This window comes from Rhamphochromis sp. 'chilingali' (assembly GCF_963969265.1).
Source record: "Rhamphochromis sp. 'chilingali' genome assembly, chromosome: 8".
NCBI lineage: Eukaryota > Metazoa > Chordata > Actinopteri > Cichliformes > Cichlidae > Rhamphochromis > Rhamphochromis sp. 'chilingali'.
The window spans coordinates 9,461,572-9,483,166 of record NC_137935.1 but is presented as its reverse complement, the minus strand read 5'-3'; the positions used below and the strand labels follow the sequence as shown (position 1 = coordinate 9,483,166).

Sequence of the window (21,595 nt, the reverse complement as noted above, 5' to 3'; positions counted from 1 at the left end):
TGTTACTCAGTGTTAAATTTTTACTCTATTTAGAGTTAATTTTACTCTAAAATTTTAACACTATAGAAAGTTGATTTAACACCAATTCCGAATGGGACCAAATAGACTCGGGACCAGTGTTAAATTTAACTCTTTAAGTGTTATTTTAACACTCCGATTTTTACTGTGTATATGCGCATAATATCATTGGTCAGGTATTATATTCAGGTGTACCAACTCGTCACTGAATACAGTAAATACAGTTTGGTGCACCAACAATGGAAGTCATCTGTAATGTTCGGCTCTGGCTCTGCTTTTAATGCGAATATTTCCACCACATGTGGTTTTCTTTTCTTTTTATCCCGTCCATTTCTATTTTACTCAGTGTTGATTTCATATTATTTTACTTTATTTTACATATAATTGTTTTCTATTTTCCAATGACAACTTTTCTCATACCTAAGTTACTAAATTAGCATCTCTAATAAAAAATAGATAAATCTCTAACCTTCACCGGTAAAATCTAATTTTGACTTAAGGAAATGAGAAACCTGTTGAAATTCATTACCCATCAGGATAACACGGTCTATTTTTTCTGTCTACATTAAGTGTCTGTCTAAAGTTATTGAAGCCAGCCGGTCTTGGCTGTTCCAGCCCACGCCGCGGAGAACGCGGCGAAGCGACACGTCTCCGGTATCTCAGACAACGCAGGCGTAGTGAGGGAGACGACAGGTAGGGGGCGGCAACATGGCGGTAACGGCAGCACAGCCACTGAACAGCGCACATCCTGAGAGCGGCACAATCACACAGCTTTGTGTGTTCATCGCAGGTCTGTCAGCTCGGTAAACTGCCCGGCACCGATTTCACACAGGACCTACTGACCAGAACTCCCCAGAGTGGATTTCACTGAAAGAGAGTGATTTCTTTTTTGGTGTTTTGCTTTTTTTGTTTTTTTTCTCGAGTGTTTATTTCATTTTTTTTCGTGATGCTCCAGAACAGTGATTAAGTATATTGCAGAGATAAAGCGTAACAGCTCCTGAAAAGCTCCCGCTTTGGCTGGAAATGACAAGCGGTAGACCGGTGACAATGCCGGGCTCGCTGTCGCTCTCGGACCGACAACCTCCTCCAGGTCACGGGCAACACGCGGCTGCAGTCTCCGCTGCGGCCGGTGAGACTGTGATGATGTCCGGATCAGGTTCAGTGGTCCTCCCGGCTGGGATTATGAATCCATCGGTTCCTATCCGGAATATCAAGATGAAATTTGCCGTTCTTACCGGACTGATCCAGGCTGGAGAGGTTAGCAACCGGGATATTGTTGAAACGGTGCTGAATCTGGTAAGCAAACATTTTACCTATCACTTTGTGACTGGACATTACGGCACAAACCCCAAATCATCACTGGTGTTCAGTGGCAACTAATAGAATATAACGTGCATGTAACAAAATAATATTTATTTATTTATTTATTTTTTACATCGAGCGGGGGAAAATAATAATTACATTATTTACAGCATTAATATGAGCAGCTGCCCCAGGATATGGGAGAGTATACAGCAGTGAACAGTTAAAAGTCACACATGTACACATACAGATAAGGAAGGAGGAGGTGGAGGTAAGAACACAAAGCCATAGCTCAAGTTTTCTAAGAAGTCCCACAAAGTCCCAGCTTCCCTTGTGTTTTCCTGCAAATCAAGCAGAGTCATTGCAGGTGAAGTGCATCACTTGCTGGGATTTAAAGGGCAATGTCAAGTGGTATTCATGTTAAAGTAAAATATGAGCCCATGCAGGAAGGCAATTGCTTCTTCTAAGTGTGGGAAAATTTCAGGGATAGACCTGGCAACTGCAGGGGAGCTATTCTCACGGAGCCCAGACTTACTATAGCCCTGCTTTGTGATGTGATCAGTGTAGCTCCCCAGCAGCGTGTTAAAGATATAGATTCTGCACTTAATTAAAATGTGGTATCTTGTGGTAGTATGATAGTCACCACCCTCTTCCCATATACATTTACTGTTACCTGTAGAACATTTTGTTTCACTGCTGCTTCTAAAAAAGTAAGAATGAATGATTTCAGCACAATGTGTTTGAGAATTTGAACCCATATATGACCAGGCTAACCAAGTGAAACCAGTTTGCTGTCCTGGTGTATAAATAGACTGTGTAGGCAGTTAATACCTTTTTGCTTTGACCATCTGCAGGAGTACTGCACAGCCTGTTTGCAGAAGTTTGCCTCTCCTTGTTAGCACACTAGAGATTAATTACGACCTGTTCTGGCACAACAGAGATCCACTTTGTGGAGCAGGACAAATTGTAGCCTTTGGCATGTTCAGGCATGAGAGAAGTACTGCAATAGCTGGAGTCTCTGACACCTTGCCCCCTCACACTTTGCAGCGCTTTTTTCACAGGAAATGTGCACACCAGACAAGGAATAACACTGCAGCCTCTTGGTTTATTCTCTTGACCTACTGAATACAAAGTGTTAATGTCACAGCTTCCCCTTTCTCCCTGTGCTCATTTAGTTTCAGTTATTTGTAATGTACAGTAAGATGCATTTTTATCAAATCATTTTCCAGCCTCATCTGTTCTCAATTTGTTTTGAATGATGAATTTAATTAACTGGGGTAATTCGTGGTCTGCTCTGGTTAGGCATTTTGGGTATCAGTCAGTTTGATCCTGCTTGATTTTTTTTTTTTTTTTTATAGCGCAAACAAAATAATGTCCCTGCAAACACACAAAAAAGACATAAACTTAGACCGTAATTGTTATTCTGTCTCCCTGTTTATATATCCAAAAAGTGTGTATGGCTCTCACTAGTCAGGGAAAATGGTGAAAACATTTATATTTATCCTTACAAGATCAGGCTGGGTTTTTTTTTTTTTTTTTTTTTTTTTTTTTTGAGTGTACAGTATTTGGGCATTCTGAGGAATCCTTAAGTTTGCCTCACGGGATCCAGCTGTAGAGTAATAAAATATTAATGTTTTTCTCATTCTCTAAGGAAACTGTTCAGAAAATTGTGGTTTAAGGATACCGGCTCGAACATCTGTCATGTAAACATTTTATTCTGTTTTCTACTCCAGATGTGCAGTTTATGACCATTTTTTGGAACCTGTCTCTCTGATGAGTTTCTCCAAGTTAATAATTAGCACCAAGAATAAATAATTTAACGATTCTCTGACTGAAGAAAGTCAGGTATGCTCTAATGGATCATACGTTGAACATTGGTACTCAAACAAGATACCTTGACCTATGGATACAGGCTTCCAAGCACATAATTATCATGACCCTGACACCATGGCTTCCCATGTAGTGCCAATAACTGGTTGATATTAACACCAAAAGATGACACTGTCATGTCAGGTCAGAGTTATCACAAGGCTTACTTGCTCATGCTCATTCCGCTCCATGATAGAGAGGCTGCTATTGTTTTCACCGTGTGTGTGTGTGTGTGTGTGTGTGTGTGTGTGTGTGTGTGTGTGTGTGTGTGTGTGTGTGTGTCATGGAGATACTGTCATGGGAACTAACTCAGCAGCTGAGTGCTTTGGCAGGTGTTTATGTATCTGTTTATGGACAGATTGTGTTCATGTGATTGCAGTAACTGTGTGTAGTTAAGCTCAAAATGAAGGGCAGGTTGAAAATGGATTTGTCTACAAAGTATTGATGTAATGTAGTAATGACTACAGAGTACTTGTGGACTGGAACACTGACATGTTGATAAAGGATTCTCGTTACCACGGGATGTATTAAAGGAGCAAGGAGGCAAGATGGAAGAACTGATTTAGTATGATTCTATAGTATTGATGCTGCTGTCACAGGTAAACAAATTTGTGTAGATGCTAATTTTATTTGGTCGGAACCACATTTTTTAAAGAAAAAGAAACTGCTAACGTAGGGTGGTGATGCGTAAAATAATTTATTAATGCCTCACCTTGTTGGCCAGTGGTCTATAAAAGGGTTGTGAAATCTTACATTAGTTGTCAAAAATAGGAGTTTAATAATAAATTTCTAGAAAAATCTTGCCTGTACAGTGTTCCCTTAAGGCCACACTAAGGTCTGTTACTTAGTCCTCGCGAGTATGACTTGTCTTGACTGTCTTGCCAGCTTAGGTAGAAATGGCACTAACATTCTTAAAAGAGAAATTGAAGGCAAGCTTTTTGTACACTCGCCAGCCAGTTTATTATATACAGGGTTGGACCCCCTTCTGCCTACAAAACTGCCTTAATTCGCTGTGAAGCAGGCACCAGGAGACACTGTGTTCATGAAAGGATGGAAATTGTCAGTGACACTCAGGGTGCCTGTGGTATTTAAACAATGCTCAGTTGGTACTAAGGGGTCCAGAATTGTTAATAAAACCCCCTTATACCATTAAACATATGTCTTTAATCTCAATGTTGCAGCAGGCTCATAAGATCAGGCAGCATTTTTCCAATCTTCTGTTGTCCAATGTTGGTGAGCCACAGTGTATTATAACCTGTTTCCTGTTCTTAGCTGACAGGAGTGGCACCCGCTGTGGTGTTTTGGTGATGTAGCCCATCTGCTTCAAGGTTTGATGTTCAATTTAATTGAATTAAACTGTGTGTTCAGAGGTTCTCTTCTGTAAACCTTTGAGTTACTATTGCCTTCTTATCAGCTCAAAGCAGTATGGCCATCTGTGATTCTGACCTCTAATATTAACCAGTGTTTTTTTATCTTTTCTGGACCATTCTCTGTAAACCATTGTGATGCTCAACATGAAATTCAGCATGATTTGATCATATCCATATGTCTAAATGCATTGAATTGCTACTACGTGTTTGGCTGATAAGATATTTGGATTATGAACAGCTGAATTGGTGTACCTAATTAATTGGCAAGTGAGTTTATACCCTTGATGTTTTGTTGATTACACGGTCAACATACAAATGAGTTATTTTCATGAGCTTATTTGCAAATGCTGCTAGAATTATCCTTATGACAAGTGCAGTGATGCATATTGGCCTATGGTTGATTGATTATTTCAGATAACAAAATACTCTAGAGCTCAGTTTCACTGAATGAGAACCATCTTTGTTTTATCTTTAATTTATAGTGAAAGCAAAATTAGTCAAGATGCTGCCATACTGAATAAAGGTGAAGAAACTGGAGAGTTGACATACTTAAACAACGAGTGCTTTGCACCAGAAGGCTCTGGAGCTTAAACATTTGTCTGCACTAAATTGGTATTTGTAATTTTAAAACTGGTTTTCTTTGTGATGTGTTCACTGATTGTCGACAGCAGTCAACAAGGGGTAAACACTGCAGTTGTGTAGTGCAGCTTGTCTCCTCAAAATGAAGTTTCTGTGTTACTAAATTGTTTACAGAGTGAAGTAATTGCTATCTAGAATTTTGGGCTTTTCCTTTTTGTGGGAATGAAGCACTTTTTGTACCTGGCCAGAGTGTGACGACCGAAGGGTTCGGCTGTTTTCCATACAACCTGTGTTTCTCTTCTAGGTAATTGGTGGGTTAAGGTGACCCAATTTAGCATGCAGCACACATGAGCCTGAGGACTCAGGGTTCCATCAATCAGCCCATCCAGAATTTTTTGAGGGCCTCTTTTTCTTGTCCTCTCCTCTCCCTCTGTCAGCCAGCTGAAAGCGCACTCAGACATTGCCTGGACACTGATGTGCTGACAACAACTGATAGTAGTCTTTGGTTCCATTTTTTAGTTAATTTAACTATTTAACAGCATCTTACAACTATGTGTCATCTCCTTCTTTTTGTCACATACGTTGAATTGGATTGTGACAAACGGGGGCTTGTCTAAGAGTTCGAAAACCCACTTGTAAGATTAAAGTTTTTGGTCTGCTAAATGCTTAGCTGAGCTGAAATGCTTCTTTAGTACAGTCAGAAGTAGTTTTGTATTTAGTATCATGAACAACACAACACAAGATGGTGTTAGTTTCAATCGATTACCTTGATTAACTTTGAGTGACTTCTGATTGATGTTAGAAGATTAGTCCCCATTTCTTTTGGCCTCAAACCAAGTGTCTTTGTCTTATTGCATGAATCTAGCCATGCGTTTATCAGTGTGACAGCTCTCTTAAAGTCTTGCCACAGAATTTATAATTGTACTGTCATGAACTTCAGCATTTAACATGTTAACTGAGGCTTTTAGAGTCTCAGATCATGTGCTTGGGTTTTTTGCTGTTTCTCTGAGCCTTTCACAGTCTGACCTTGGAATGAATTTGCTGTGATGTCCACTCATGGGAAGATTGTGTTAACACACCTGACTTCTCCAGACCAGCGAACTGATTTTTATAGAGGTGGTTACATTTGCTGATGATCAGTTAATCAAGTGCATTTGATTAGCAGCCCCTGGCTTCTTCCAATCCTCTTAATTCCTCTGGAAGCAGTGCACCTAATTTTTAACAGAATTGCCTAGAGTCCTGTGAAAACTGTCTTTTTCACACGACTGTGTGTCGTGGCTAAGCCGAGGGCAACCGGTGTCCCATCTGTGTAAGGCATGAATGTACCTTACAATAAAAGGCAAAGCGTATGGCAGTTTTAGGAGAATCATGGAGCGACATTGTTTGAAGTTGATCTTTCTCACATGATGTCACAGTTTCACTACTGGAAATACTTCGTGTCTGATCCAGGAGGCAGGGCACATGGTATATACTTACTCACAGTGAATTCTCCAGACATTGTAATAGGGAGCTGGCAAGTTAAAGACCATTTCATGTCTGATCCAGACACTCAGACTTCTGCATTCTATCATACAGATCCAAGTTCAGGGCTGTACTGTATGTGCGAAAACCTCTTGTAGGAGCCCTAATTGGTTACTTATAGCTGTTCTGTCCACAGTCCAAACATTTAGCCGTAATGAATACTTTAAATATCTAATATTTGTAGGTGTGGGCAGCAGTGGCCAGGGTGATGTACCAATCATCCATTCAGAGTGTTTTTGCTCTCTGCCAGCTGAACTTTTAGATAGGCTTAAGCCCCACAAATGTAATGAAATATACAGAGCATAATGAGAATGTTCTGTATATTTCATCTAAGTGATTGATCGAACAGCTTGGAGCAGCACCAGTCTGACACGTTCTTTGAGCATTGTTTCACTATATATGTTAACAAGTTAATTGAATAAGAGTTAAATAGCTTTCCCCCCACATGACCCTAAAACAAAATCTTGTTTGTGCAATAGAGTAATTGAATGAGCAAAACACTGAGATGGTACTGTTTTGTGCCACCATCCCTTATCAGACCTAATTAAAGAGAGATGTCATTAATCTTTCATGTATAGCCAGCCTCAAATGAAAGCTGTAATTAAGATAATGTAGTAGAAAACAGGTTGTGGAGTTCTGCCTTCAAGGTTGATGTAATTCCGTAGGAATTAAATGGTGTAACAAAGGCGAGCTTGAACCCTGCGATTTTTACCTTGGGATAGCTTGTCTTTTGTGCATTGCTGTATATTAGTTGTGTCAGTATAATAAGATCTCTTAATTCCAAAGACTCCAAAGGTGTTCAGCTTTGAGAGGGGGCAGTGGTGCTCATCAATCTGCGATCTGCACTTTAAAACCATCCATCCATTCGCTTCCACTTCTCCTTTTCAGGGTCGCGGGGGGCGCTGGAGCTGATCCCAGCTGTCATAGGGCGAGAGGCGGGGTACACCCTGGACAGGTTGCCAGTCTGTCGCAGGGCCAACACACAGGGACAGACAACCATTCGCACTCACATTCAGTCGCACATTCACACCTAATGGCAATTTGGATTTTTCCAATTAACCTATCCCCACAAGCTGCATGTCTTTGGACGGTGGGAGGAAGCCGGAGTACCCGGAGGGAACCCACGCAAACACGGGGAGAACATGCAAACTCCACACAGAAAGACCCCGGCCTGATGTTGGAATTGAACTCAGGAACTTCTTGCTGTGCGGCAACAGTGCTAACCACCGTGCTGCCTAGCTGTTTTAAAGTATACTTTAAAACCAAACATGATATTACTGGTGCAGTGGTAAAGGTATACTTGGCCCAAGTTTTCTCTGGTTATTGAGACCTTGGTAGATTCTGGTTCTGTTCTGCAAATTATCTTTGTTTCTTCTCTTATACTGATTGTTGATTTTCACTGTAAAAAAAAAAAAAGGCATATTTTACTTTGTTTCAATGTCACGGAAGTAAAAAACGAAAGGTGGACCCTTTTTACAATATGTAAATCACAGCAAAAACAAAAAAGGAAGACTTTCAGTCTCCTTCTGTTCTGTGAAGGCGGGAGAAGCTGGAAATGTTATAATTTAAAACCAACATGTAAGCAACCAAGTAAACACACAAACAAAAAAACAGGGAATCAGACAATTTAAAATAAAGCTCACTTGCCATCAAGAGACATTCAATATTATGAAAATTGATAATGGATGAAAGACAAGTGCTGAGACTTGTATGTGGTCTAAGCAGCTTTCAGTTATTATTGGCCTACACTGTAAGTGTCCCTCTGCTGCTGTTGAGTCAGTTTCACACTTTGATCAATCTTGGATCAATATGACCTCTGGGCCCTTGTGCAGTTCTACAGATAGTTGTTTTTTGTTCTTTTAAAAATTATATTGGCTTCATGACTCTTTTATGTCTTTTGTGCAGACTCACTGCATGCATATACGGAATAACTATTTAATACGACAAGAGATGAGATACACGCATTCTCAATTTAATGGCATTACACAGAACAGGAACACATTTAATTGTTTTGATTGTGATGTGGCCGTTGCTGTGTTAAATGTCATAACATGAGACTCTAAATGTAGCGTTTATCTGAAACATGTTTTGCTAATGCTCTTCTGTAGCTGTGTGGTGCACTGACCTCTGTGTAGAGCAGTGTAATGAAAGATAATTTACCTACGTGGCTCAATTAGGCATTGCATTAATGCTGTTAATGTACCTGGGACAAAAGCAGTAGGCTTCATGCTCTTTATAATGAGAGATTTAACATTCATTAGGAATAGCAGTGTTTACCTTTATGAATTCTTCACTCAGCCTTTTCTTATTTTCCACTTTGAACCACGTGTATTAGAGGGGACTACAGTATGCTAAAATTGTCTTTCCCTTCTAAAGTTTATTCTCTACTAAGCCATCCAATTTCTGCCAACAGCAGTCTCCTCTGATCTACTCCATGATAATCTTCTTAGGATCTAAGGAAAAATAGAAATTCTTATTCTGTTCAAAGCTGTTTATTTAAAAGTAATTTACCTGAACTGTTGACTGATTCAGCCAGAATGCTGATATGCATTTTCTTGTCCTCAACCAAGAACAAAGCTAAGGAAAGTATTCAGTGTTTTTGCTATTGAGGCACAGCTCCACTGTTGTATCTAATTTTCAGGAGGTCTCTGCAGGTTGTCAAGTATCCTTGTGGTTAGGGCTGGGCCATATCATACCGTTCATGGTATAATGTTGGGCAGAGATAAGAAAATGAAATATTGCGATAGAATATGGGTAAAACGGGCATGGCGGAAAAAGCATGGCGGCGACGTTATTACCGTGTTGTTTGGAAAATATGGCACACTTAAAATCAATCCTTTGATTTTTCTGAAAATCGACAGTGCCTCTTATAATCCCGTGTGCCTTATGTGTGAATTCTGGTTGTGTTTACTGATCTCGAAACAATTTTATGTGGTTATGCTGAGGATATGGCGGCCAATTTCCACTGGAAATGCCTTTTGGTTAAACTTTCAGCAAGGAATTTGCATTTGCACTGTTAAAAAACAGCTGCTTGTTTAAGTGAAAATACATTGATGGTTTTTTTGCACTAATAAAGTTGTGGAGTTGTAAAGTATTTTGTCTGGTGTCAATTATACCGTCAGTTATATCATTATCGCAAATTTTCGCAAATTTATTTGTATATTGTGATAAATATTTTTGGTCATATCGCCCTGCTCTACTTGTGGTCCTGATTTATCATATTTTTATTAAATTGCATATTAAAATTAGAAATTCAGGGACATTAAAGTTTTAAAATTCTGGACTATGATTAAAATATTGTTAATCATAATAAAATTTATTTTAATACAATAAGATAATAATAATAATAATAATAATAATAATAATAATAATCCTATATCATGATAAGGTACATTTTTAAACGTTACTTACTTACACAATACACGTAAATCCAAGCTACACTATATGGACAAAAGTACTGGGCCACCTACACATTGCACCTACAGCAGCTTCTCAGCCATGGAAACCAATGCCGAGCTGCTCCATGCACAGTTTTTGTGCTCATGATAATGCCAAAGGAGGTTTGGAATTCAGAGCATTGGTGACTTTTATGCACTATGCACCTCAGCACTCAGTCACTCTGCTCTGTAACATTACAGTGTCTGCCACTTCATAGCTGACTTCCACTTTCCAATAATACCACTTACAGTTGATCATAGAATTTCTAGGATGGAAGAAATTTTACAATCTGACTTGTTGCAATGGTGGCATCATATTACAGTACTATGGTTAAATTCAGTGTGCTCTTTAAAACGACCCAAACTATGTGGTTGATTTTAACACCTCCGTGCCAGTGGGACTAAATCAGAATACTTTAATAATCCCCAAGGACAACACGTTTAATAGATTGTGTGGCACAATACTTTTGTCCATATTCTGCATTTTCAAATGGCTTTCGCTCTGTCATCTTGAACAACCAAAACTGTTCTTGTGGAAGTTACTGTTCACCCCTTTACATGGTGTTTATGCATGCTATAAAGCTCAATTTTTCCAGATTCTCTGGCTTGCAAACCATCTGCAAGTGACATCATTGGTACATATTTTACATTCAGTTTCTCACACGGCCAGATTTTAAAACATAACTGCAGAGATGACTTATCGATTTGATTTCAGGAGGACAGTCTCCTAAACGCACTGTTGGGGAGAAGAGTGAGAAAAGCTAATGTACTGCTTCAGCTATTCAGAGCTGATACGTGTTAAGAAATCAATTTTTTGACCAACAGTAACATGTAAAGCAGCTTTGACAACAGTGGGAATGCCGCTGGGTATAGACCCTTTGTGGTTTTATTGTGCTGTCAAACTACTTTGCAGAGAATCAAGTTGTGCTTCACAGTATGACCTACAAATTAGAGCCTGGTCAATGCACCTGTTGGAATCAGCATAAACTCCAAAAGCAGGACTAGTCAGACTCAAGTTTGGAAGATTTTATTGATATGTTAGAAATGCACTGAAAGGTTGAAAGCTTGATACATTTGCCTGAGTACTATTTTCTTCTCTACTGCTAACTCCAGAGTTTATTAACACCCACGTGAGCATATGTGCAGCCAATAAACTGAGGCTCTATTGTGAATTTGTGTGGTCAGGGGACATTAGAATGAAGCTTGTTTTAAGTTTATATTAAAAGGATTTTCCTGCAGTTTTCTAAACAATATTATGTGTTTCTTTTGTATGTATTTGTATCATTTATTTGTGTATTTAAGAATTTCCAATAATACTAATAACATTAATAATTTTAATGTAAATGGTCCATGCAAGACTCAAGTGGAAAATGCAATGCAACTCCATAGTTAAGAACCAAAAACCCCCCAAAAAACCTAAAAATTAAAAATCGACAGAACAAAATAAGCAAAATGAATATACATAAAAAAGTTTGAAAAACATTTACAAGAAAGCCTGATGATATCATAAAGTCTTTAATAGTGATTTAAAACAAGATGCTGATGAAGCAGACAGGCCCTTCCACCAACAAGGCAGCATCTTATTTAGATTTCAAATCTTCTTTTTCTTGTTTTTTCTCTTGGTTGAGTCACATAAAAGTATTTCGAAGAGTACATCTCGAGTTTTCTATCAAAGGACATGTGATTGTGGTTGTGCTGTGATGATAATTCACTTTGACATTGAAAGGACATTGCATGGATGTTTGATCCAATTTGGCATCACTCATCCTTCTCCAACCTCTGAAGGGGAATATTACAAGAAAGCCTGTTCAAACCATGATATGTTCACTCTCTTCTTGGGGATTAGTCTCTGTACACATACAATAATAATGAATAAATTGCATCTCATTTAATGTTTCAAGATTAGCATTTTTTGAATGGTATAGGTAAACATCTACAGCTGCTAACAATACAACATGATCTGGGCTGTAACCTGTGGCATAGCAACGTATTACTCATCTGCGATCTGTTAGTGGCCCATTCTCACCTGATTATTATGTCAGGGATAAATATGTTGGGTTATCGTATGTAGCAGCAATATAAATACTCCCAGGTGGAGTTAGTTGAGTCAGTTAACTAAATTCCAGCCTACGTATTAATGCATTGTCTCCCCCCAAAACAGGGCACAAGATCCTACATTCACATGCTCATTTGTATGGAGATGAGCTGCATCTCTGATTAGGCAAACATGCAAAGTCATATTGCTTGCTGCAGCTCAGTGACAGCGCTATAGCAAAGCAATGCGTTCACATCGCAGTGCAGATGCAGCAAAAGCAAAGATTACTTGGCTGAATGTACCTGAATATATGAATGAATAAAATAGTTGGTTTTCTGTAGTTTGTTTTCACTATTAAATCTTTTGAAAACAAACTCACCAAACACTCCAATTGATCCAGTTTACTGTCAAGAAAATATCCGTACATGTATATAAGTCATGAACCCTAACAAATATATTAAAGGGCATGTGACAGGCTGTTTAAAGTTTCTTGACATCACAGGCCAACTGTGATGCATACTCCGTTACATGTGCTGCAGACAGTTGAGGTAGCATTGAGGGGGAATGGATGAAGTATGTGATACAGTCCCAGAAAATTGATTCTGCTCATCTGGACGTAACGTTTTTCGTGAGAGAAATGTTTCGTCATTCATCCAAGTGACTTCCTCAGTCTCAACTGACTGCAGGTTTCCCAACTTTATAAACAGTATATTTGCATAATGACCCAAAGCAGCACCACTGATATATGGTGTGGTACAGTAATACCATCTTGAAATGACCCCAAATATCTTTAAAAAAATACATTTTTGTAGTGGTGAATATCAGACATCGCTATTGCCAATACTGATACAGCGGGGAAAATAAGTATTTGACACATCAGCATTTTTATCAGTAAGGGGATTTCCAAGTGGACTATTGACACAACATTTCCACCAGATGTTGCCATCAAGCCAAATATTGAAGTCATACAATCAAATCAGAACATATAAGTATACAAGTTAAACCATAATAAATAAAGTGAAATGACACAGGGAATAAGTATTGAACACACTGTTACACCCCGGCCTAGGCAACCGGGGTGCAACGTAGAAAAACAAAGATAAGGAAAATAAAACTACGAAGAAAAACACTAAGGCTCTCCACCAAAATCCCAAAAAGTGTCTCAAAACGAATTTATTTACATCAAAACACAAAACGTCAAACTATTTACAACAAAACACAAAACGTCAAACTATTTACAACGGGGGGGAAGATCGCGACCATGACATACAGAAACACAGGGCTTAAATACATAGAAGGAGCAATCAGGGAATGGACCACAGGAGGAAAACACAGCCGGGGCAAATTAGAACTGACGAGACAAGGAAACGTAAACTGAACACACTAAGATGACACAGACTTTCAAAGTAAAGTAGGAAACACATAACAGTCACGCAAAAACAACACATTACCAACGCCAAATCGTAACATACCCGGAGGAGCACCTAGACACTCAAATCCCCACACAGTTACGGCCACAGTCGTAACACCCCCTTACCCAAGAATTAACATTAACCCCAAAATGTTTAATTCAAGGAGACAGTGCTCTAGACAGGGTGTCAGCCAATACGTTAACCTTCCCTTTCTTGTAGCTGATCTCCAAGTTAAAATCTTGCAACAACAAGGACCAGCGCATAAGTCTTTGATTGGAGTTGCACATTCGGGAAAGGAACACCAGTGGGTTGTGACCGGTAAACACCTGCACAGGCAGCACACTTGACCCAGCATAGACCTAACATACCCCCCACCCAAAAAAAACAAACATTTAAAACATACAACCCCAACGAAAAAAATGAAAAGTTCCATGTCCAGCCCATACGGCACCGGCCACCGTCCCGCAGGCGACGCTGACGACTGGACGGGTCCTCCAGTGGAAACTGAAAACCGGAGCGGGCCCTCGGACACTCCAGCGAAGACGGATGAAGCTGATGAAGGCCGGAGCGGTCCCACTGACCCTCCAGCAGACGACGAAGGCTGGAGCAGTCCCACGGACCCTCCAGCGAAGGCGGATGAAGGCTGGAGCGGTCCCACGGACCCTCCAGCGACGACAAAGGCTGGGGCGGTCCCACGGACCCTCCCCTCAGCGAAGGCAGACGAAGCTGATGAAGGCTGGAGCGGTCCCACTGACCCTCCAGCAGACGACGAAGGCTGGAGCGGTCACTTGGACGCTCCAGCGAAGGCGGATGAGCAGCTCACCAGCTGCACACATGGACACGCAGCCCGCCAGCTGCACACACGGACACGCAGCCCACCAGCTGCACACACGGACACGCAGCCCACCAGCTGCAGAAGGCTGGAGCGGTCCCTCGGATCCTCCAGCGAAGGCGGACGAAGGCTGAAGCGGTCCCTCCAACGGACCCTCCAGCGAAGACGGACGAAGGCTGATGAAGGCTGGAGCGGTCCCACTGACCCTCCAGCAGACGACGAAGGCTGGAGCGGTCCCTCGGACCCTCCAGCGGAGACGGACGGCTAAAGCGAAGGCAGATGAAACTGATGAAGGCTGGAGCGGTCCCACTGACCCTCCAGCAGACGACGAAGGCTGGAGCGGTGCCTCGGACCCTCCAGCGAAGGCGGACAAAGGCTGAAGCGGTCCCTCCAACGGACCCTCCAGCGAAGACGGACGAAGGCTGATGAAGGCTGGAGCGGTCCCACTGACCCTCCAGCAGACAACGAAGGCTGGAGCGGTCCCACGGACCCTCCAGCGAAGACGGACAGCTGAAGCGAAGGCAGACAAAGATGATGAAGGCTGGAGCGGTCCCACTGACCCTCCAGCAGACGACGAAGGCTGGAGCGGTCCCTCGGACCCTCCAGCGAAGGCGGATGAAGGCTGGAGCAGTCCCACGGACCCTCCAGCGAAGGCGGATGAAGGCTGGACCGGCCCTCGGACCCTCCAGCGAAGACAGACGGCTGAAGCGGTCCCACCCTCGGACCCTCCAGCGACGGCGGACGGCTGAAGCGGTCCTCGGACCCCCAGCGAGTGGACGAGCCCCCATATGTTACACCCCGGCCTAGGCAACCGGGGTGCAACGCAGGAAAATAAAAATAATGGAAAAACACACGAGAAAAACTAATACGGGCTTCCACAAAAATAATCCCAAAACGAGATTTAAAGCAAGATACGACATTTATTTACATCACCAAACACAAGACGTCAAACTATTTACAACGGGGGGGAAAATCGCGACCATGACATACAGAAACACAGGGCTTAAATACATAGAAGGAGCAATCAGGGAATGGACCACAGGAGGAAAACACAGCCGGGGCAAATTAGAACTGACGAGACAAGGAAACGTAAACTGAACACACTAAGATGACACAGACTTTCAAAGTAAAGTAGGAAACACATAACAGTCACGCAAAAACAACACATTACCAACGCCAAATCGTAACATACCCGGAGGAGCACCTAGACACTCAAATCCCCACACAGTTACGGCCACAGTCGTAACAACACTTTATTCAATACTTTGTAGAAAAGCCTTTGTTGGTGATTACAGCTTCTAGACGCCTCTTGTATGGATAGACCAGTCGTCTGCATTGCTCAGGAGTGATTCTGGCCCATTCTTCCACACAAACGGTCTTTAAATCTTGAAGGTTCCTTGGGCCTCTTTTATGAACTTTAATCTTCAGTTCTCTCCATAGATTTTCTATGGGATTTAGGTCAGGTGATTGACTGGGCCATTCAAGCAACTTGATTTTCTTTCTTTGAAACCACTTCATTGTTTCCTTGGCCTTGTGTTTGGGATCATTGTCTTGCTGAAATGTCCACCCTCTTTTCATTTTTAGCTTCCTGGTAGATGGCAGCAGATTTTTATCCAGAATGTCCCGGTACATCTCTCCATTCATCCTGCCTTCAATAATATGAAGTCTGCCAGTACCCCTTGCTGAAAAGCAGCCCCAAACCATGATGCTTCCACCCCCAAACTTGACTGTTGGTATGGTGTTCTTGGGGTGGTGAGCAGTGCCATTTCTTCTCCAAACATGGTGTGTAGAATGACTGCCAAAAAGTTCAATTTTGCTTTCATCTGACCATACTATAGTCGTCCAATAATCCACAGGCTTCTCCAAATGCTGTTGCGCAAATTTTAACCGAGCCTTGACATGCTTTTTGTTCAGCAATGGAGTCTTGCGTGGTGAGCGTGCATGGATGCCATGGCGGTTCAGTGCATTGCTTATAGTTTTCTTTGAAACAACAGTACCTGCTGATGCAAGGTCTTCCTGAAGTTCTGTCCGAGTGGTTCTTGGCTCTTGGAGAACCCTCCTGATTATTCTTTGGACTCCTCGGACAGGGATCTTGCGTGGAGCACCTGATCGTGGCAGGTTTATGGTGAACTGATGCACTTTCCATTTCCGGATAATGGCCCCCACAGTGCTCACAGGAACATTCAGCATTCTGGAAATGCACCTATAACCATTCCCATCAAAATGCTTTTCAACGATAAGATTACGAAGATCTTGAGAGAGTTCTTTGCTTTTACCCATCATGAAGTCTTTCCTGTGTGCCTTCTGGGTAATGAGGAGCCTTTATAGGCCATCAATTAGGACTAAAGCAGCTGATATCAATTAGTACTGATAGGGGACAGGATTTCTCTATCAATACTGACAGATTTCAGGTGATCTCCTGGCTTTCTATGTCATTTTGCCCCTTGTTATCTCCATGTATTCAATACTTATTCCCTGTGTCATTTCACTTTATTTATTGTGGTTTAACTTGTATACTTATATGTTCTGATTTGTTTGTATGACGTCAATATTTGGCTTGATGGCAACATCTGGTGGAAATGTTGTGTCAATGGTCCACTTGGAAATCCCCTTACTGATAAAAATGCTGATGTGTCAAATACTTATTTTCCCCGCTGTATATCTGTGATGGACTGATTTGTGCTTTGATTTTAACGGGGTATTTTCTTGTATGTCTCACAGCAATATGACTTCAAGGTTCAGATGTGCCTGAGGTCTTTCTGTCTGGCGTTTGCATGTACTTCATGTGCCTGCATGGGTTTCCTCTCACAGTCCAAAGGCATGAGTACTAGATCATCTGGTGACGTTGTCTGTAGGTGTGGATGTGAGGGGGAATTGTGTTTGTGTTTGGCTGCTGATATGCTGGCGAACTACCCAGGGTGTATTGTTGTCTCTTGACCAGTGACAGCTGGGATTGACTCCAGCCCCTCTGCTACCCTAAAATTGGATAAATGGTTAAAAAGATGAATGAGTGGAAAATGTTTCAGAATCTATATACTTTTTCCTTTGTTATTTTTTCCGGAGGCAGTGAATGAAAGGGTAGACATGTGTGTACTTTGTGCTGCGTTTTTCTTAGTATTATGCATCAACAAAAAGGTGCTTCAACACATGTTCACTGTCATTCAGCAGCAGCGTCCCTGTAGAAAATGTGAGGATTTTCTTTTTTTTCTTTTTTTTTTTTTTTAAATCTCTGCTAGTGACAGAAAACGTACAAGAGAGCTTTGCTCACTGTATTGATGTAGCATAAGGCATGAGGTCCGTGTTACGGAGAAGTGACATATTTATAATTTTCAGTTGCACATGAGCCACTAGGCAGTTAATGATGTGTGTTGTGAATACAGATTTTTGCATTATGCCTGACAAAGCCGGCATTGTTGCCAGGATGCTTCTCTTTCATTTACACTTCATTCCATTGGTTTTGAAGCGCTGTCAGTGTACCCTGCAGTGTTTCACCATAAACATGTGTAGCCAGGCTCCCATGTACATCCTTTTCGCTTGATTTTTTTTTTCCGGCAGTTCCATGAAAGCTTTACTTTTTGATAAAGGTTAGTGTAATCAATCTCCTAGATGTTTATATTTATTGCTCCAGTACAGCTGGGATGTTTCCATTTCCTGCTGATATTGAAGCATGAAAGACTGTGTAATAGATCACACACTGATTTAATGTGGCTGAAGTAAGGGAGAAATAATGGAGGGCTTAGTGAGAGTTAGGGGTTTGGATTACAATTAATACAAAGGGATCAGCATAATGAATGTAGACACCATTCGTTTTTATGGCTTATTATCCTCCTTGCCACATTTTAACTGGATCATTTTATGATTAGTAACTTGGACATTGTCTGCTGTTGGCTTGATTTCTTCCCTCTGGTTTGTTTCATTAACTTCCTGATTTTGATGGTATCTCATCATTTGTTATTGAATGTTTAGGTATACCTCTAATGAAACATAACTTTGGTGCTTTAGTTTTAATTCAAATGCCATTTAACGTCAGATTTCCTCAGCACAAAAGCGTTGCTCATGTATAAATTCATGAGAGGCTAATGGACGACTACATGTGATGTTCTACTTCACTTGTTTAACTGAATGGATTGGAAATGGCAGCTTTGCTACTCCTTTAGAGTTCATCAATTCAGAGCGTATTTATTTTCCAATTCCAGGCAGATCAGTATTTGTCTTCTCTTATCTGGAAGTAAACATCCGATGGTGTATGGTACATTGTATATGGCTTTTTGAGCCTGTTTTAATACTCACTGTTCAAAACTATTGAATGCAGTTGAGCTTTAAGCACAAGATGCCTAGTAGACAGTGCTTTAAAAATAAACAGCGAGTTAGTGCTGTTGATCTGATTTTATTGTGTTATATGTTTGTTCTTGCTACATACTTATTTTCTATGTAGCTTCGGGGATTCAGCTCAGTATGTTGTATCTATAGGGGTGCTCAATCCCAATTTCAAGCAAAGGCTAGACGCTGAATATGTGTCTTGGGCTAATGCTATTAGTTGCGAAAGCAGGACTGCTTTGAAAGGAACATCTGGTTGGAGTGCCTCCCTGTTGCTCCCAAGTCTCAAGCAGAGATGGATTACTGCCATAGCATTTGGTGGAAGATGATTCAGCATGGAATTGGATGCCCTATATGGAACATGGCTTGGGACAGTGTGTTATGAATACAGTGTGTTAGTAGTGATAAAACGCTGGGGGGATTACTGAATCCAGACATTGTGATTCTGACTGATTTCTGACTGATTACATGCTTTGATTAATCTGGAAGTTGTTCATCTATTATTTCCTTGCTTTGGGCAGTAAGTCCGCACAGCTTACTTGTTTAACTAACACACACACACACACACACACACACACACACACACACACACACACACACACACACACACACTTCAAGCACTTTCTTCATGTGACAAAAATCTCAGAGTATTTAATAAAAATATAATAATTAAACAAAGTCAAATATTTAAACAGCATATTTTCTAAAATACCCCCCAAACACATTTCCCACTGATTCTGAGGCTTTAAATGGACAGCTCTCCTTAAAAGTGGGAGAAGATACTTATTGGATAATGTACATCTAATCCAGTGCACTTGAAATCTAGTTTTTAATGATATTTCAAGTGAACCAGACGGCAGCTATTTGTCTTAAAAAGAAGATACAAATCCCTGCTGAAGAAAGAGGCTCTATATCTCAGCAGTAACGTTTGCATGTGGCATATTTTTTCCTGGAAAGCACAATGTGGTGGTTATTGTGCTGACAACCTTGTCTGCACAGTTTAAATATGTGGCTCCAACTTCCTGGAGAGAATCACGGTGTACTATTTATTTTATTGGTATCACAGTATGTCATTACAAACCTGAAGAAGCTTTTTTTCCAGTCCTGCCAAGGCCAAAATTGCTTTCACTAGGTGTCCTGACAGTTTGTCCAACTGGAATCACAAGAATGAAAACCGGCAATTGTGTTTGGCAGGCGCTTGCACAGTGTGACATAAATTGTGATTATAGTTTTACAGGCATAATGTATAAATTTATGCACATTAAATGTTATAATATTAAATGCATCTAATTGTACTTTTAGTGTAGAGACTATTATGTTTCTTTACAACTTGTTTTACAGCTTTGGGTTTGGTCACAGCAGTGTAAGTGTTTTGTTTTTTTTCTTTCTTTCTTTCTTTCTTTCTTTCTTCCTTCTCTGGTAAAACGACAGCCGTGGCTGACGCAGGACTCAGCCTTGGACTAACCTTGGGGAAAGCGCTCTTTCACCACAGGGGGGGGTAGTAGATTGGGGGGGGGGGGGGGGGGTAGTGAGGTGAGCAGAAGTTCAGGACAGCCACGATGCTACTTCAGGGCACAGGAGGACAGCTGAGCTAAATCCATGTTGCTGCTGCACTTGCATCTTATAACAGCAATGTGTTCACAATCCACACTTGTACAGTGATTGTTCCAAGTTGTGCTTCGTGGCTAACAACAGAGAGCTCTTCATATGGCTACCGTCTTGCAGTGGTCGTTGTTAACATTTCCAGTCCAGAGCTGTGCAGCTCTGCATCTGCAGTTTATATTCTAATATTTTCCTATTTCCTATTATTTTCCTCGTTAAAGAAGGTCTCTATGATGCCATCATAAACCAAACTGTGTTTACACTTGATATGTTTCAGACGGGCTCAAAGAACATCAGTATGATTGACTTCAGTGAAACCTATTTATGTGCATGAGCTCCCCAAGTGCCTATCGACCAGTGACCCGCAATCACAGTTGGCCAGCTCATTCTGCCTGCTTTCTGGCTGCAGTGGAGTCATAGCCAATTCTCTGGAACAGTTTTATCTGTCTTACCTTTTTAAGAGTGTGAGCAAATTATCGAGCCACCACCGGCCCAGAAATGTCCTTGAGGCTTTAAAGTAAGTTTACACTGCTAAATCTAACAAAGCTGTACCTCAAGTTTCTAGCATTCTGAAAGCTCCCACACCTTCAGAGATCCCATGTCTCTGCTGACCAGGCTTTTTGTTTTAGTACCACATATGGTAATATGGTACTGTGCAAAAGTCTTGAGCTACCCCTTATTTTGCAAAATTTGCGGGATTCCCCCCCCCCCCTTTCTTAAGGACATGACTGTGAGATATTGTTCGTCTTCGTTTTTTAGTCCTGGAACTTATTTTTTCCTCCACCTGTCTAGTTTCCTCCAAAGTTTTAAGTACACACTACACACCGTGCTGTGACATATACTAGGTTTTTGCCTAATAGCTCTTTGGGAACCAATTTGTTGGTGCGAAAATACTATTTCATGCCTGCCAAAATGTGTTATGTTTTTATGACAGGCAACTAGTAACAAAGTACCCAAAAAAACAATTTGGTTAATTGCTATTTTTTCTTTTACGTGCAGATAAAGCACTGGTTCATCCCTTGAGTTGGGTGCTTTGCTACAGCTCGAATGAGTCATAGGTCAGTGTTAAGTGGCTTGAAGACAAAAAAGTGCCTCGAAAACTACAGCTAATACAAGAAAGTCTTGCTGATTGGAAGTAAAATATAGAGAAATGAGAGGTGAGCAATTTTTCATGTAGAGTTTTCAAACAATAGGAATATCAAGTTTTAAAAGTGGGCTACTCAAGGTACAGGGACACAAGTTGTCATCTATAGATCATTAAAGTCTACAGCTTGTTTAGTTTCAGTGTCTTGCTTGTTAGA

At 41.0% G+C, this 21,595-nt stretch overlaps 1 protein-coding gene across 1 annotated transcript in view; it reads left to right on the top strand.

Annotated features, from left to right (window-relative positions):
• The first annotated feature begins 639 nt into the window (after positions 1-639).
• nbeab (neurobeachin b) overlaps positions 640-21,595 on the top strand; it is a 209,248-nt gene continuing 188,292 nt past the window's right edge. The window contains exons 1-2 of the mRNA XM_080889391.1: positions 640-711; positions 809-1,314. Coding sequence (XP_080745517.1) covers positions 1,042-1,314 — 273 coding nt within the window. The 5' untranslated portion in view covers positions 640-711; positions 809-1,041. The remainder of the gene's footprint in view (positions 712-808; positions 1,315-21,595) is intronic.